General features: G+C 32.5%; 1 protein-coding gene across 1 annotated transcript; it reads right to left on the reverse strand.

The window, feature by feature from the left end:
• Nucleotides 1-5,567: 5,567 nt before the first annotated feature.
• Nucleotides 5,568-8,873, reverse strand: LOC123689791 (chymotrypsin-2-like). The gene is made up of 5 exons (XM_045631398.1): nt 8,756-8,873; nt 8,315-8,501; nt 7,522-7,771; nt 6,259-6,420; nt 5,568-5,781 (listed from the first exon to the last, which is right to left on the reverse strand). Exons 1-5 carry the CDS (start codon nt 8,856-8,858, stop codon nt 5,629-5,631), a joined length of 855 nt encoding a protein of 284 aa, XP_045487354.1. The 5' UTR covers nt 8,859-8,873; the 3' UTR covers nt 5,568-5,628.
• Between the last annotated feature and the right edge of the window lie 8,328 nt (nt 8,874-17,201).

Below are 17,201 nucleotides of genomic sequence, written 5' to 3' on the forward strand. Positions count from 1 at the left end.
CGATTTCGCATATATTTAACGCCTGGGAAGAATCATATGATGGAGTCGGCGTGTTTTGTGACCATGATGTGAACAATTTATCTCTCTTATACTTGTGTACATGTAATAACATGAAATGTTATTATGTATATATATATGTTTTAAATATTATTGCCTCTCATTTCAGATCCTTTTGGATGCTAATGCACTGGCCTCTAGCCAGTGGCAGAGTTACAACTCTTGGGCGTTGGCCTTAGTTTGCATATGTTTTTTTCAATATTTTGTATATCTTATATTAAAAGTGTTAAAGCTTGGCGATTGAAAAGACCGCCTAGAGGGCGGGCAAGAAACTTTCCGCCATGACTTGCGAACTGGTTGTAAATGTAAATTTACATTTAAATTTTTTTGACGTTCATAATTAGTGTACTTGCTTACCTATATGAATAAAGATATTTTGTTTGTTGTTATAGAAGAGTCATAGTTTTGCGACTAAATACTGTCGTCGATTGCCATGCCACGACACGCCAGTTTCTTTTCGACAATTATCTTCACAGGCCGAGGAGTATTGCGCACATAGAAATAAAAAATTTCAGTGCCGGGATTTGAAACTCCTACGGAATACGTTTTGGCACTTTTATACTTTGCATTAATTTGAGAAATCTTTTTTAAACTAAATATTGAGTTAAATAAAATAAAAAATATTTATTCAAAATATTTTATTTCCTTAAAACTATTTTAACTTATTAATCTACATACACTGGAGAACATTGAGTATTTCTTTGAAGTATCAGACAAATTAAACCTTAAATCTAATGGAACTAATTAATTGCCTCTTTTAATGAATTAAAATGTGTGATTACGGTCAATCACGAATAATTAGCTTTACATTATAAAGTGTTACACTACGAAATTGAATGCCCGACAGCTAAAGACGAAACTTTGGTAAACTTATTAAAAGCAACCAATATAAAGCAAATATTATGACTCTGAAGTTTGTTTTTTGAAAATATGCTTTTTTGAATTCTAAGCTTTCTGTTAACACGACAGAAGTCACGAAACATAAATGAATTTTCTGAAACGTTGGTTACCAACCTGTTTTTAGTGATATGTGACTTGACAATTGACGTAATTGTTTGACAATATAAACAGTTACAAGAGAAAAGTAAACGAAAGCGATGGAAAGTGAATATGTGCCTTCTCATAAGGACAAAATATTAACTAATTTATCAGTGTGTATGTCTTTGAATTAACTTTGTATTAATTAATGTATGTCTTTTTTGCCGATGAGTATGCCTACAGGTTTAAATTTAATGACGTGGGATGAGTAATACCTGTCTATCTTATCTTCCATAATAAACATATTTTTACTATTATTATTTTTTAATGGGCAAACGGGCCAAATTTATACATTGTATACTTCCGCTAATAGACACTCACAATGCCAGAAGGCTCGTATTGCCAGCCTTTGAAAAACGATTCGATGTCGGAAATACCTCAATCGCAGTATAATACCCATAGTATATAATATAGGTGTTTAAATTTTTTTCTCCCTTTGTATTATTATCTGTAGCTTGTCTTGGTTGCCAAAATTAATACGTGAGGTATAGTCAAAAAGGATCGTTGCCTACAATTATATATCTTAAAAGTTTAATTCTAATTAATGTATTAAGAACTTCAAAGTTTATAATTTAGAAAATTTTATTCAACGCATTGATATTTTTTGGATCACAGTTAAATTGATTCAAACATTTAAAATCAAAGAATTGTAATTTGGTGAATTTTTCATTTATAACTTTGAGCTTTTATGGACTACATTAGAAAAGTCTCAACTTTGACATTTCAGGGGTTATTTCCATACTGATATTCTAATGTGGTAAATTTAGGAAAATGAGTCCCCATAGGACGATGGTAAAGCTGGCCCAATTACCAAATAAAAAGAGTAGATATATTAAATTGGCAATGTTCCCTGATAGGTCACCCAGTGTCTAATAAATTATTCGTGGCACTCTGCTTAATAACCTCTTCCTCGTAAATAATTTGATAAATATAACAAATTTATAATCTTTGAAAAATGTGAATACATAAAGTTTCTCATCAGTCTTCAAGTTTTATTTTCGAAGGCAATAGTGCTCAAGTGGCTATATAAGAAGCGTTTCACTCGATCTCTTTTTAGTCCGAGATCCCACTGCAGGATTGGTGCGTTCATCGAGTTTTTGTTTAAAACCAAATTTTTATGTTTATTTATAATTAGGAGAATATATATTTACTAGGTTGCCTATCAAAATTTGGCCGCCAATATTTTTAATTAAATTATTTTGAATTGATTTTTGGTAAAAGATTACGTTCATTTAATTTTTAAATAAAATAACGTCTACATCACGGTAATTAATATGAAGATTCTAAAAAATCACGGTTGCCGTTGCGCACATGGCCGCACCTCTTTGCAGCCAAGTGTAAACAGGTATGATTTCGATATATTTATACGTTTATAACGGATATCTATTAATTATATGTCAAATTGAAGCTAATTTTTTTCTATTAATTTTCATATAAGGGTGCCTAATTATATCTGGCCGCAAATGAGGGTTGCTGGCGGTTAAAGATCATAAATATTTGAGGTAGAGTGAAAGAGAGTTAGAGCGTACCTCATTTGTCAGACAAGGACAGCGGTTGCCGACTGTGCGACGCTTTTACAAAACCGTAATACAAATCATCACTTATTTAAAACGGGAATTAAATTAGTTCCATTATATATAGGGTTAAATTTGTGAGTTGTGTAAGTTGTTATAATTTGTTCTTCAGTGTATGTAGATATTATAGTGTAGTAGTAGTGTGTAGATGATAGATAAGTAAAATTAGGAAATAAAATATTTTGAATAAATATTTTTTTATTTTATTTAACTCGGTTTTTCGTTTGAAAAATATTCCTCAATGTAGGGTTTAAAATTGCCAAAACGGTAAAGTAGTAGTTTTGCCTGCTAGTTTTGTTAACCCTAAGATCGTACGTTCAAATCTTGGCAATAAATACCTGCTCGGACGGTAAAGATAATTGTCGATAGGTATGGTATGACGTGGCAATCGACGACATTACACAGTCGCAGAAGTATGACTTTTCCATACGGATGCAAAGTCAGGCCACTTAAGGTTTTAACGCCACGAGACTATTATTAGTATCCAAAAGGATTCTAAGTACATACCAACGCGTAACATATTGCTATGCTACCACAGAAACTTTTCGGTTTTCCGCAATGAAAACTTTAATATGAAGCTCAGAGTTAATCGCACAAGCTTTTAAGTAACTAATACAAAATAGAAGTTTATTTATTTATTAAGTCTACAACATCATACATATTACGAAATCTACTGATAATTTTATAAAATCTTCTAACTAATATGTACGACAATATAATTAATATTATATTTAATAACATTATCATTAACAACATATTATGTAAACATAAGTTTTGCTAAAAATAGGAATCATAAAAATACAATAAAAAATATAAACAAGATAAGAAAATTACAGAATAAAATAAAATAAAATTAATTTACCAAATGTTGGTACTTAAAGTAGAGAAAATAAATCATCAGCAAAACAGCGAATTAGGTTTGAGAAAGGTACCGAACAATGCTTTTTCTAAAACCGATCAGCCCACTATCGAATATATCCAGCTCCGGATAAGCTGTGTTCAATCCGTTAAAGTTGTAAAGAATTCGAACGGGAGGTGCCTGATTTCCTAGGTTGGTTTTGGTAGAAGGAACTTGGAAAATATTGGTGATTTTAGACCTAGGTTAAAGTTCACTGTAGAGCGGTGAAAGTTAAGGGTTGTATGTATTTTTTATGCTATTGCAAAAGTTGTAAAAAATCACCTTTCCCCTAAGCTAAGCCCCCTAGACATGCCAACTTGTACACCATCACCACTGATGAAGGGTCCACCAGAGTCTCCCAGCTTAAGAAATCTTGATTGAACCAGAAAAACTATTGAAGACAACAAAAGCGAACTGTCTATTACTGCAAGGATGTCACGGATGTATACGCGTTATGATAAGGTGTCATGTAAGTGTAAATTACACAACATTTAGGTGCTAGACGGTAAACCACTTCATTTCGGTCTGCGTTAAAACTTAATCGTTGAAAGTTATTACATGAGTAAGTTAATACTTATACTTCTGCTGCATCACAAAAGCCGTTTCGGCGATAGTCGTTTGTAACATCAAGAATCAGCATTTCTAAGACTATTAATTTCTAGCCGGTCCGGCTAACTTCATTCCGCCGCTTTAGTTAAACTTATTTTATGATTTTATTAAGGTAATAACATTAATATAACTGTTTTCGCAAATACGGAAATTTATTAATAATATATAATAAAGAAACATTAATTAAAATATACACTCTGTGAACATATAAACTTGTCGATAGTGTCGGATACAGCTTTCAGTAGGTACAACGTCCTGGATAACGGGGATCTGTGGAACAGGCTGGTTCTTGCCCTTGGTATCGCAAATAACCTAGGCCTTTGCCGTCGCACATATCCCATAGGTACTAAGAAACCCAGTTCTTGGAGTACACTCGGGTTGCACACTACACCCCTCAAGACTCTCAGTACGAAGTAGGCCAACTGTAAGTCCTGTCTGGTTTCCATTTTATTGTACCTTGCGTAGTTTTGTCAATAGATGGCACCACATGTAGTTTGCATTCTTAAAATTAATTAATTTATTGTCATTCGATAACTTGTGATGATATTTTATTACTCATTCTGCTATTCGGAGCGGAGAAGAATCCATATAAACCTACATCGGTTCAGCCGATCTTAAGTTGTCATTGATGTAACTAACACTACTTTGTTTTATATATTTAGACATTAAGAGATTTACCACAGGAATTTTCAAATGAATCAAAAACTTAAATATAAACATACAGATAAAAATAAATAAATTCATTTTTTTTAATTGAAGTTCAGTAAGGACAATTGGATTGTAGAGTGTAGAACAACTTAGTAAAACAACTAAGACACAGAGGGCACTTTTATAAAATGTTTAAAATTAAAATTACCTTGAATTAATTTTAAGGTACGCTACTTACTACATATATTATTATAGTTTTAATGAAAACTATACATCAATTTTTTTGGAAATATTTAGAACACAAAACCCTTAATAAATATGTTTTATTATAAACTAGTTTAGTTTCGGTTTAAGAAATAGTTTCGAAACCCATTACTGGGATGGTAAAATTATTACCCTTTATTGCTTCCCTATTATTATATTTTATAGTTACTATTATATATACATATTAAATCAATGCTCTGTGGTAAGTTTGTTTGGATTCAGTTTTCTCAATTTAAAATATGAGTACGTATTTTTACAAATTGATATGGTATATATTATATATTTATATTATATTGGTATTTATAATAATTTGGTGGGCATTTTTAATTTAGACTTAAAATTTCAATTTCAAGCCAAGGCTGGAAAATTCTAAAAGAATTTCGTGCTTATAGGTGCTCCTGTGCGTATTACGTCTTCGTCTTTAAATCGATTTTTTAAATAAGGGGTTGGATGTTATTTTTAGATACAATAAAATATACTTATAATTCAAATGATTATATTTAGCACAGATGTTACAATATATAATGAGAATCAATTTAATCACTTAATTTTGCTCTGTATCCAATTGTAGTTGCCAAAGACTGAAGAAAATACATCAGGATAGTTGTAGCCACAAGGAATTCCCCAGGACACGATTCCAATTTGAACAAAATTGTTACCATTTTTAATAACGAGAGGCCCACCGGAATCACCCTGTAAGAAATAACAATTAAAATATAAAAACAAACGCGTCGTTTGTAAGTGATCAGTCTTCTACTTCTAAAACACGTCACTGATTTGCGAATTTAAAAATCCCCGATACTGGCTCTTCTGACATATTTTTTTTAAATACGTTGAAATGAAAATATTATCTCTATATTTAAAATTCTGTAACGTCCACCGAGTCATATTTCACAGTTTTATTGTTACTTTACTTACTAATTTAGTGATAATGTACGTAAATATCAAGTGCTAAAGAGTGTCTGCAAAATAGAACACAAGAACAGAGTGTCTTCTTCCCTTTAATAGAGACTGTAAGTAGTGTTATTGGACACTTACTTATATAATAATCCTTTTTAGTAAATTAGGTTAGACTTAAATTACTTATTAGTCTTAAGTTAGGCTAGATCGTAATGTTCCATGATGTCTTAGTGAAGACACATGTATATAGAAAAAAAAAACTTTACTTACTTGGCATGTGCCTTTGTGGTTCGGGCGCCTACCACAGATTTGTCCATTATCGATAGGCATAAATTTCTTAGAAGGCGTGCGTGACAGTTTTTTAGTGCATTCGTTATTACTTATAGTATTGAAAAACAACATTTGAAGATTGTTTGGAAAAATGTTCTTTTCCTGTAATATTAATCAACATGTATTAAAAATGTTAAAATAATGCGTGTCATGCAGGTCATTTTATTGTTAATGATGAATATAACTTTGATATATTGTTACGAAGACGGATTAACCTAAATGTTTTCTCGATTTTAGAAACAATTTAGAGAAGTTTACAGTCAGCTAGAAGATAGGCAGTCTCCTCTACGCCACGTACGCCGACGATGCTAAGACGACGGCGTACGTAAGGTTTCTTTTCATTTCATATCAATTAAAAACTTCTACTGAAGACTTGGCTGTATGGGCATAGTTCCCTTTGCCCACCCGCAATGGCTGAAGAAAACAAATAAAAAAACTCTGCTTATATTATTTCACTGTTGGCGTTTAAAAAAAATATTGGGAGTTTAGTTGTTTGTTTATTGCACAAAATGAGTAATTTCGACGATATTTTATTTGAATTAAAACCACCCGAACTCAATTTAAGTAATTGATCAAAATGCTTCGGAGAACATTTTACCGGAAATGTAAAAGTCGTACAACGAATTTATTGCGTGGAGAGAAGAAAAAAAAAGCATAATGTAGTTTTATTAAATTGCTTAATTTTTTCGCAACTGTATTAAAAATAGTTGTTCAGTACACGTACGGAACCGTCATTGCAACTTGTTCCGACTGTCTAATTTGTCGGAACTCTTTGCAATGAAATATACTATTGTGTTCCATATTTCTACACTTTTTCACCGACTATTCAATCAATCAAATCAAAATTTATTTATTCAGTTTAGATGCGACTTAAGGCATGCTTATGAATGTCAAAAACGTTTACAAAATTCGCGAAAGCGCAAAACTACGCCATCCGTTCGCAAGACTACCAGGAGGTCTTGTTCTGAGAAGAACGGGCAAAAAACTCAGCAAGTTTTATCCTCCCTTTACATACAATAATTCAAAAGAAAATGTCATAAACCACAACGTCATTTAAGTTACATAAGTAAAAATAAGATAAAATCTGTTCTGTGATTTACCACATTCACCATTACATTACATTCCTATACATATATTACTAGACGACCAGAGAAACGATATTTATTTCTCGTTGGAAGAATATAACAAAGTTAATATACTCACGGCGTTTATTTTTCCCCAACCGGTCAAAAGACATTGCGTTCCAACGGATACCTGGTGGTTGACCAACCCAATTGGTTGAACATTGTTGTTGTATTGGATGCTGCCGTCGACTTCTATGACGCCTACGTCATTCTTCGCTGTGGTCTTTGAAAATTTCTCATGAGGCACCAATTTCTTAACCTTGTAACGCTGGCCACCTGATTTGATCTGGTGACTGCCAACTACTAAAGACACCACTTCGGGACGGAACCTATAAGTTATTATTGGAAATTATAAGGATATCATCATTAAAGTTCGTCGTTTCACTTTAAAAGATAACATAAACACATTTTAAATTATTAAAGTAGATGATAATGAAAACGGTTTGACGTCATCTGCCAAACCACGACTCAGTGTGAGCAAGCAAGGAGGAGAATTTATATATTATAGCTTTTCTATACAATGGAATGAATAAATTAAAAAAAATCTGTAGCGTTACAACCATTTTTAGGTCTTGGCCTCAGATTTTTGAATCTGTTTCATGATCATATTTAAATCTAATAGGCAAGTAGGTGATCAGTCTCCAGTGCCTGACACATGTCGTCGACTTTTTGGGTCTAAGACATGTCGGTTTCCTCACGATGTTTTCCTTCACCTTTCGAGCATATTATGTTAAATGCGCACATAGAAAGTCCATTGGTACACAGCCGGAGATCGAACCTACGACCTCAGGTATGAGAGTCACACGCTGAAGCCACTAGGCCAACACTGCTCTGTTACAATGGAATGAAAAGGAATGAAAAAATTTACTCACCCAACAATGCAATGCGCGGCAGTTAAGACGTACTGTTGGTTTATAATAGACCCCCCGCAATTATGCATATCTTCATTTCGTTTTTTAACACGAATGGAAACTTGGTATTTAGCCATGCCTGGAGAGGCATCTTGGCCACCTATTATTCGGCTGTCTCCATCTACAGCTTCCGAAACGCTCACTTCGCCTGTGAACATTCTTCATTTTATTGGACATTGTTCCGCGCGCTTCGTTGTCTGAGTTGCAATTATTTTGTTGAGGAATTATTTTAAAGCTATGATATCTTCTGAGCAAATTAAAAGATGCAACGAAAATTTGTTTGCAAAATTAATGTGATAATAATAGCTACTATTGACGAGACAGCGCTAAGGATGACTGTTGGACAAAACCCACAAAATATTGCGTATAAAAAGAGATAAAATTAAATGAAGTTTATCTTACCAAAGATTCCTGGAGACAAAAGAAGTAATATCCCAAAATGAAGAAACATTTTTACTGCAGTCATAGGATTCCTCGATGTAACATTTCTTATCTTCAGCGGCATATTTATACCAACTAAACTTTTCGATAATGCCGGAAATTACCTTAAAAACAATTAGCATTATTAATTATTAGTACATATTGAAACAAAATAACTAAACGAGTTTGTACGTCTTGTATGTTTATTAATTATTGAAATTTCATGTTTTTTAGAAACAATGGAAGTTTCAAAGACTTTAATTTAAAAACAAATACGCAGTAAATAAATGAAATTATAACATTCAAAGTTAAGGCATAATTCGGCAACAATAAGGTGAGCGATCGCCACTCACCTCACGTCAATATCAGCGGTTTCGGACATCGAGTAACGGGATTCGGAACTAGGTGGATACTATTTTGAGGCGCAGAATGTTCAACATTGGCCCTGTATTGCCTGTAGCTCTAGGTAATGCCCATGAGCGTGGCTGCAACAGGTCCAAGTCTACGACGCGGAATGTCCATGTTTTTGCTTAAATTATGTTAGAATACAAAACCCAGCCGACGATTTTTAAATGTACAAAATTTCTCACGTGATAAACACATAATAAACCAACTAATTAACTTTTTTAGATTTTTCATGGCCATTAGTATTTTAATTGTATTTGAGAGGTGTTAGTGATATTGATTACTATTTAACACGTTCGAAATCCATCAGATCTGTTCCAGAACTTTTGTTGAGTTGACTACTCTGAGTTGAACATAATCACGTCATCATGTTGTTTCACTCCTTGCGAGAGGATCTAACTTGTACAGTTCTTTGAGTATGAACAAGCACAAATACACATAATTGCTTCCAACTTACAGCTGAATTTAAGGACATTATAAAATAAATAAGAGATATATTAGGTATGCCTATGCATGAGGGACCTAAGTACTATTACTGTAATTATTTAAATTCCTTGCTTGGATATATTTTGGTACTCGTGAAATTGTATACGTACGGTGGCACCATATTTTATAATTATACGACGTGCCGAGATTCTACGTAATGGCGGAAACTTTTGAGTAGGAAAAAAACATCACAAACTCCGTCATTTAATCTCTAGTACCGATATCGATTTAAAAAACTGACTCAATAATAGATAGCAAACTTGGAATTATGTTTTATGATTCTTCTGTAGATAGTTGAAAACCTTTAAGATTTTATTGAAATGAAACTTCTTTACGCACGCTTGACTTGGGGAGTAAGCTGGCGAACGCGTGACGTAAGCGTTACTAAAAGTGTGATCAGGCAAGGCGATTTCTTTCTCTATTCCTCTCATAGACCTCTCTTAGCACACTGCAGGCCTTTTGTCTGTATCACAGTGTAGTAGCAAGAGAGAGCAGTATTCAGTCAGTAGTTCGTTTGCGAGTTTACCAGCGTTACGGGAACGGTGATTCTTTGGCTATTTTTCGTAATTCTATTTCGTTTTGAACAATTTTATTCATTAATATTTTGTTCAATACTCCACGTTTAAAGTGAATAATACTGTAAATTCATTTTAGAGTTCATGTTTTGTGAATTTTCGGGTAATTAATAACAAATTAAATAATAAAAATAAAAGATCTATGCAAAAATATTCAAGATTTCCATTTAAAATTTCAATTTTTCGCTAGGCATAGGTGTTTGTCATAGATTGACGTTTTGACAAAAGGGCGCGAACGGAAATTAGGAAAATGTAATGTAATGTAAGTAGTCAATATTATTATAATTAAATCAACTGTTCGTTAAGATATGGTAACAAATGTTCTTTTATAATTTATAAAATATAGATTTAAAAAAAAAGTATAATTTGAAAATGTTATTACAATAATGAGATATTCGTCAAGTTAGCTAAGGATAATTAAGAATTGGTAATTAAAGAGGTTGAAAAAAGCTATTATTTTATTCATATCATATGCAAATTAATAAGCATTAACTGACATGTCGGCACCTGTCTTTAATTATTTTGAAAAGCCAAGGCCGGTAGAGAATTCAGCCAATTATTATTAACTTCATTATTGGAATCACTATTGCGTGCAAATTTCATCCCTGAAGTCGTAGATCAATCCCCGGCTGTGCACCAATGTACTTCTTGTCTATGTACGCATTTGCTCGAACGGTGAAGGAAAACATCGTCAGGCAACCTGGCCCTAGACCCAATGTCGACAGCGTGTGTCAGGCACACTGGTCTGTTCACCTACTAGCCTCAACCTCAAAAGGTTATAGCGCCATTAATTTATTTTTGTTGTTGTTTTGTTTTTTGTGTCGTTGGGTTTAAATACATTTCTTCTTTTATTTAACTTATATGCTAAAGATACAATTTATCACGTCGTGGGTCATTGAAGAACTTCAAGGATGAATTATTTAATTGGGTGGACTTTTATTTCCGTAGATCGGGATCACTCAATAGACGGTCTTTAAGTCTTCATTTAAATATTGCTAGACTGTCTGCACTTTTTTTATATTTTGTACCGCAGAACTCCCCCAACGCACAATGATTTTTTGCGTAATTGGTTCTTTCTTGACTGCACTTCTGAATATGATAAACCTACCTAACCTGATAGTAGAAATTTCGAAAAAACGCTCATTAATTTTTCAGCGGAATAGTACTCGGGCGAATATCAATACACCTGAAAAAAAAACCAACCGAGATAGCAAGCTGGGTTTCTCGCCGATTATTCACCATCGACCATATTCTTGTTGTGAAGCAAATTATAGAAAAATACATGTAAGAAATTTACAAAAACACCACAGCAACAACCCAACTTGAACAACAAAAAGAAGAATTTATCGTTCCAAAAGGCGTTGGGCAAGGCGATCCACTTTCCCCAAAACACTTCACAGCAGTGTTAGAAAATATATTCAGGAACTTAGGCTGGAAGCATTTTGGAATCAGTATTAACAAATTGAACCTAAATCATTTCAGATTTGCTGACGACATAGAGCTAGCTTTATTCGGGATATAAACTGAGACCTATGTTTTTTATAGAAAGGGGGGCAAACTGGCAGGAGGCTCAAATACATCCAATTCAATTGTCGTATGGGTATAGGTTCGAAGTTCGAATGCTCTGCACTAGAAGACTAATATTTCTGTACGGTGAAGGAATACGCCGTAAAGAAATGGGCGTGCCTTTTAGAAGAAGTAGATGAAGTGTGTCAAGCACATAAGGCTTATACATAAAAAACTGCTTTGATACAGAAATCGGATCACCATTTTATTGTTTATCTATATTTACAGTGTTTTGATCGTATGTTTATGTTTTAAAAATAATCGTACCCCCAATGAGGGAAAATTTATTATGACCCCGTTTCAGACCCTATATTGTTAACATTATTTTCAAATTGATTCGATTAAAATAAGAATGAAGAGTAAATAATAATATATTTTTTTAATTTCATGATATTAAACTTAATAATGTTATCTAAATAGGTTTTGCTTGTAATTAATTTTGCTGATGAATTCCTACGATAACATTTTAATTAAGTATATAGTTTTAATATAAAAAAAACAATTAACAATTCAATTTATATTCAAACAAGTTGATTTGATTTTAATAACTCTTTTCGATGGCACTGAAGTGAGAGTGCATCTCGTCCAATAAAAATTAAATATTAAGTATTTAATATTTAATTTATATATTAAATACTTATAATCTTATATCTTTAAACGAGCAATTCTTGTATCTCGTAATCTCGGGATCGGCTCCAACGATTTTCATGAAATTTAGTATACGGGGGGTTTCGGGGGCGATAAATCGATCTTGCTAGGAATAAATGATAGAAAATAAGAAAAAGGTGGTGTTTGAGTAGTCCCAATTTATACTGAATAATGAATCTTACTGACATCTATCGGGGAATAATAATACTATTTTTTTTAATTGCTTTAACGACACAACAACACTAAAGCTATTCCAGCATATATAATCTATATTGTTCATATTTCATCATTTTATTAGTATGTAATTCGTACTTATGTATGATTTCCAAAAACACAATTTATAAAAAAATAAAAATACCGAGCAAAGCTCGGCCATCCAGGTACTAATTATTTATATATTATATTATAAGTATTTCTCGTACAAATAAAAGGTTAATAACGTATGATACCTGAGCGATTTATGTAGGATTTATGAGCCGAATCTAAATCGTACCATTTAATGCAAATACATCTAAAATTTTCAAAAATATCTGTTTAAAAATAAAACCGTTTATAAATAAATATTAATAATTTCAATAATTTTTAAAGTTGAATTAATGTTTCCAACCGTGGTTGGCATGATTATAATCTTCATTAGAAATGATGGAATCTGTGAGAGTACTTTAAAAGTGTGAAAAATCTGGAAGTTGATTGTAGTTTTATGTATCAAAATCTCTAATTATTTCATATGGAAATACACCTTTTTTAGTCAGCCGTTTAAAGGCTTCTGAATTGGGAAAACATTTTGATAATTCTTTAAAATTATAATTATTTTAACTTTTTGCTTAATTTAGCTTAGATACATCATTATTATTGATTTTAAGTACCTTTAAAAATGATATGTACATATATTTCTTTATTTTGCGGAAGAACTTCCACCTGACCTTCGTCAAAGCTTAAGGCATGCATCATAAAATGTGCATCATAATGGCTTAAATATTGCAAAAAAACTGGTATATTACATATATGTACTCTATATTTTTTTGAACAAAGTTTATGTATGACCCCAACAAATTCCCCAACCGTGGTAATTCGTTGAATCCCCACATAATTTATTTTACAAATATAACAATTCTTGTATTGGTGTAATTTTACTAGCGACTTTTTAGAAACCGGTTTTTTTAACGGTTATTTTCAAATTATCTTTCAGTGATTCCATAAATTTTAATACGTTATTTTAACCAGTGTATGTGACATATTTTGACAATTTATCGTCGTATGAGCATTTAATATAGTATCCAAAACTATATACAATATCTTTTCGTACTTTTATTTAATGTGATTTTGAAGGATAGTTTGAACATGGTTATGATAATGATAATATTTATTTGCAAGAATATGATACAATAATGTTTTGGTGATACTTGATTTTGATGCCAAAGGAGTTTCAAAAGCTTCTAAATCCGCATATATAACAAAAGGTAACATCAATTTACGTTGAAATTTATCAAAACTTAATTTACTTTCAGATACAATATCACCCCACCAATTCTTTTATAATATATATGTTTGCAATCGATTTTTTGATGGTAAATTAAACGCTCAGATGTTGAAAAATATTGTAAACAAAAGTCACATAGATATATACAGCTTCCTCGTATTTAAAAATTCGAGTAATCGTGACATATTTTTTATATAATATATAATGAGCGATTTGACCCTGTGTCATATATAGTAATTTTATTGTTTGTATTGGTGATAATTTAAGTATACTTCCGTACTTCCTATATATACGGAAATTGCAAGATTTTGAAGAAAGAAAGGAAGTAAAAGCTAATGTCACAAGTAAATAAAAAAATAACCTTAAATTTTATGTTAAAGCATAATTGGGCAAGAAGCAGGTGGCAATCGCTGTCAATATCAGCGATTTCGATCATCGAGCAACCTCTTCCTCTCTAGGAAGAAATAGGTGGAACCTGTTTTGAGACGCAGCATGTTCGTCCCCTACCTTGCGTTGCTGCAACAGGTTCTAAGATCGAAGTTTCGGACGTGGATTATGCGGACCGGCCAGGCTTTTGCATAGACTACTGATAGACTACATAACCCAGCCGACGTTTTTTAAATGTGCGAACATTTTCACATGACAAACAATACTCGAACTTTCCATTATAATGAACTTCCTTGAATTTTTTCATAGCAGTTAGTATTTTAATTGTATTCAAGAGGTGTAAGTGATAACAATTATTTAAGTTTCAATATTGCCATATTTTAATACGAATCATAAAGTAGATAAGGATGTATTATAATTATATGAAATAAGTACTAAATCTAGTATGGCTTTATCTTCGTGAAAAGATTTCAGCGCCCATCGGTGGGTTGCAAGGACACGAATAAATCCACAGGCGATGAAAATTTTAAAACTAACATATAGGATATAAATACTAACACAACAACATTTGAAAATTAAATTAAAGTTATGTAAATGAAACAAGACTCTATTATTCTTAAATGGCTCTTACTTAATTAGCGCACCTTTTTTTATTGATACCGCTGCCCATGGACACACTCAATACCAGAGGGCTTGCGAGTGTATTTTCGGCCTTCTCAGAATTGGTACGATCTTTTCTTGAAGGAAGCAAAGTCGAATTGGTTCGGAAATACTTCAGTTGGCAGCTGGTTCCACAAAGTGGTGGTGCGGGGCAAGAACTGCCTAGAAAAATACGCAGTTGTGGAAAGGTGGACGTCGAGGTGATACCTTTAATCTACTAATTTGTTTAATGGAGTAATGATTAATAGTGAACGAGTGATAAAAATCTTTCGTCTGGAGCAGGTGTTGTCCGGACATGGATATTTTGGTTTTGGTTTGGTTTTGGTTGGACATGGATCAGCTTCAGCATTTCGTGAACCACGTGCCACCGCTCATATTTTGCAGGGTTTTGTTTTGTAGCCGTTGTAGGATTAATTACATACAGGCACATGGCCACGTCTAAATATACAACGTGTTTTAAAGGTAATAGCGTTTATTTTTCTAATTAAACGATATCAGTGCAATTATTTTCATATTAACTGAAAAGAAAAGCTTTGTTCTTTATATAACAATTAGGGTAAAAAGGGTTAATAAATTTAACACCTTTGAAAATTCATTAATATAACAGATACCGGCAAACATCTTAAACAAATGTTACCTGCGCAGAAACAATTTTTAGGTATCATTGGGAGAGGGCGCGTCACGTGATTGGGAAATCAGTTGACGTTTGTCCCGCGCTGCGATACGATGCGCAAACTTTCCCCCACTCCCTTGTTTAATGCTCAAGAAGTTTGCCGGTACCTGTAACTTATTTAAATTCGATGAAAGTACTACATGAACCCGAATCGAATCAAAAGCAAAATCATGCAAATGCCAAAAAAATAATTTTCTCAACTCCACTTGTCTATAATATAATTGATAATTATATTTAAATATATTAATAAATGATTTTCTTATCCGGACGTCAAATAGCAACCATCATATTTGTGCAGCTCCCGATATTATTAATTTACAGTGTCACACATAAACCTAGAACTTTTTGTTTTGTTTTGTTTATTTCATCATAAGTAAGGATTTTTACTTGTAATAATGTAATACTGTTAAGTCTTTGTTAAACATCGACCACGGTTGAAATAAGGTCTAGCATCGTCTACCGTTTAAAATAACACTCGAATTATTTTTAATTGGCTACTAAAGTTTTTTATAAAAAAAAAAACTTTTAAATACCGTCGTGCTTTGACTGTCGCAGCCGGTAAGATATACGTCGTGATCCTGTGCCTGTGAAGACCTAAATTCGGTCTAAGAATAGGGTTGCGCGTGTGTTTTAACGCATTTAATGGGTATTTTACAACCAAATAAATTTGTCATGATAACGCGATCGGTAAAAAGTGATGATTATCTAAATATAATTTTATATACATTTTTTTCTGTTGGATGGGAGTTGTGATGTCACCTCTACATAATCTATATTCTGCAGATCTGTATCTAGTATTTAAGGAAAATTTATTGAAATATAGAGTCGTTATTATGCGAATATTCATTTGTTTAATTACTCATCTTCCCGAGCCTTACAAATTGACCAGTGTAACTGCGGCGCTTTTTAATAAGGTCCGCTACTTTGGTTTTTTCAAAAAACCTGGAATCACGACACACTCCTTTACAAAATCTTTGACCTTGATTTATAGAATTAAATCCTATCTATTTAAATGTAAATCCTGAATCGTGCTCCAAGACCAATGATATGGCCGGATAAAAGGAAAGTTAAGAATAACTTATGTTAAGAAAAAACGTTTATAAATTAAAATAAATTGTTTACTTATACAGAGGTGTAATCGGAATGACAAATTAATAATGAAAGTTAATAGATGCCTTGTTCCGCTTGTAGATATGACATATCAATAAGTAACAATACAGCCGCGCTTCAAATTGTATCTGTGTTAAAGAATGAACAAAGATCAATCTTATTTTACAAGAAGGTAAACCATCTTGGGTCTTAGAGATGATGTGATAAGTATTGATTTGACTATAGAACTAAAAACACTTAATCTTCGTGAGTGCGTGGCAAGTCTTAATAAAGATAGACTGTATTATACGTCCTAGTGTACTTACATTACATGCACCTTCTGATTCTCTATTTCTGAAAATATGTTTTTTCATAAGTGCTTAGCAGTCAATGAAAGTACGACTAACACGGTCAATGTGCGGTCCGCGACAAAAATGTTCCATCCAACTAATCGTAAAT

This window comes from Pieris rapae, chromosome 2, assembly GCF_905147795.1.
Source record: "Pieris rapae chromosome 2, ilPieRapa1.1, whole genome shotgun sequence".
Lineage (NCBI taxonomy): Eukaryota > Metazoa > Arthropoda > Insecta > Lepidoptera > Pieridae > Pieris > Pieris rapae.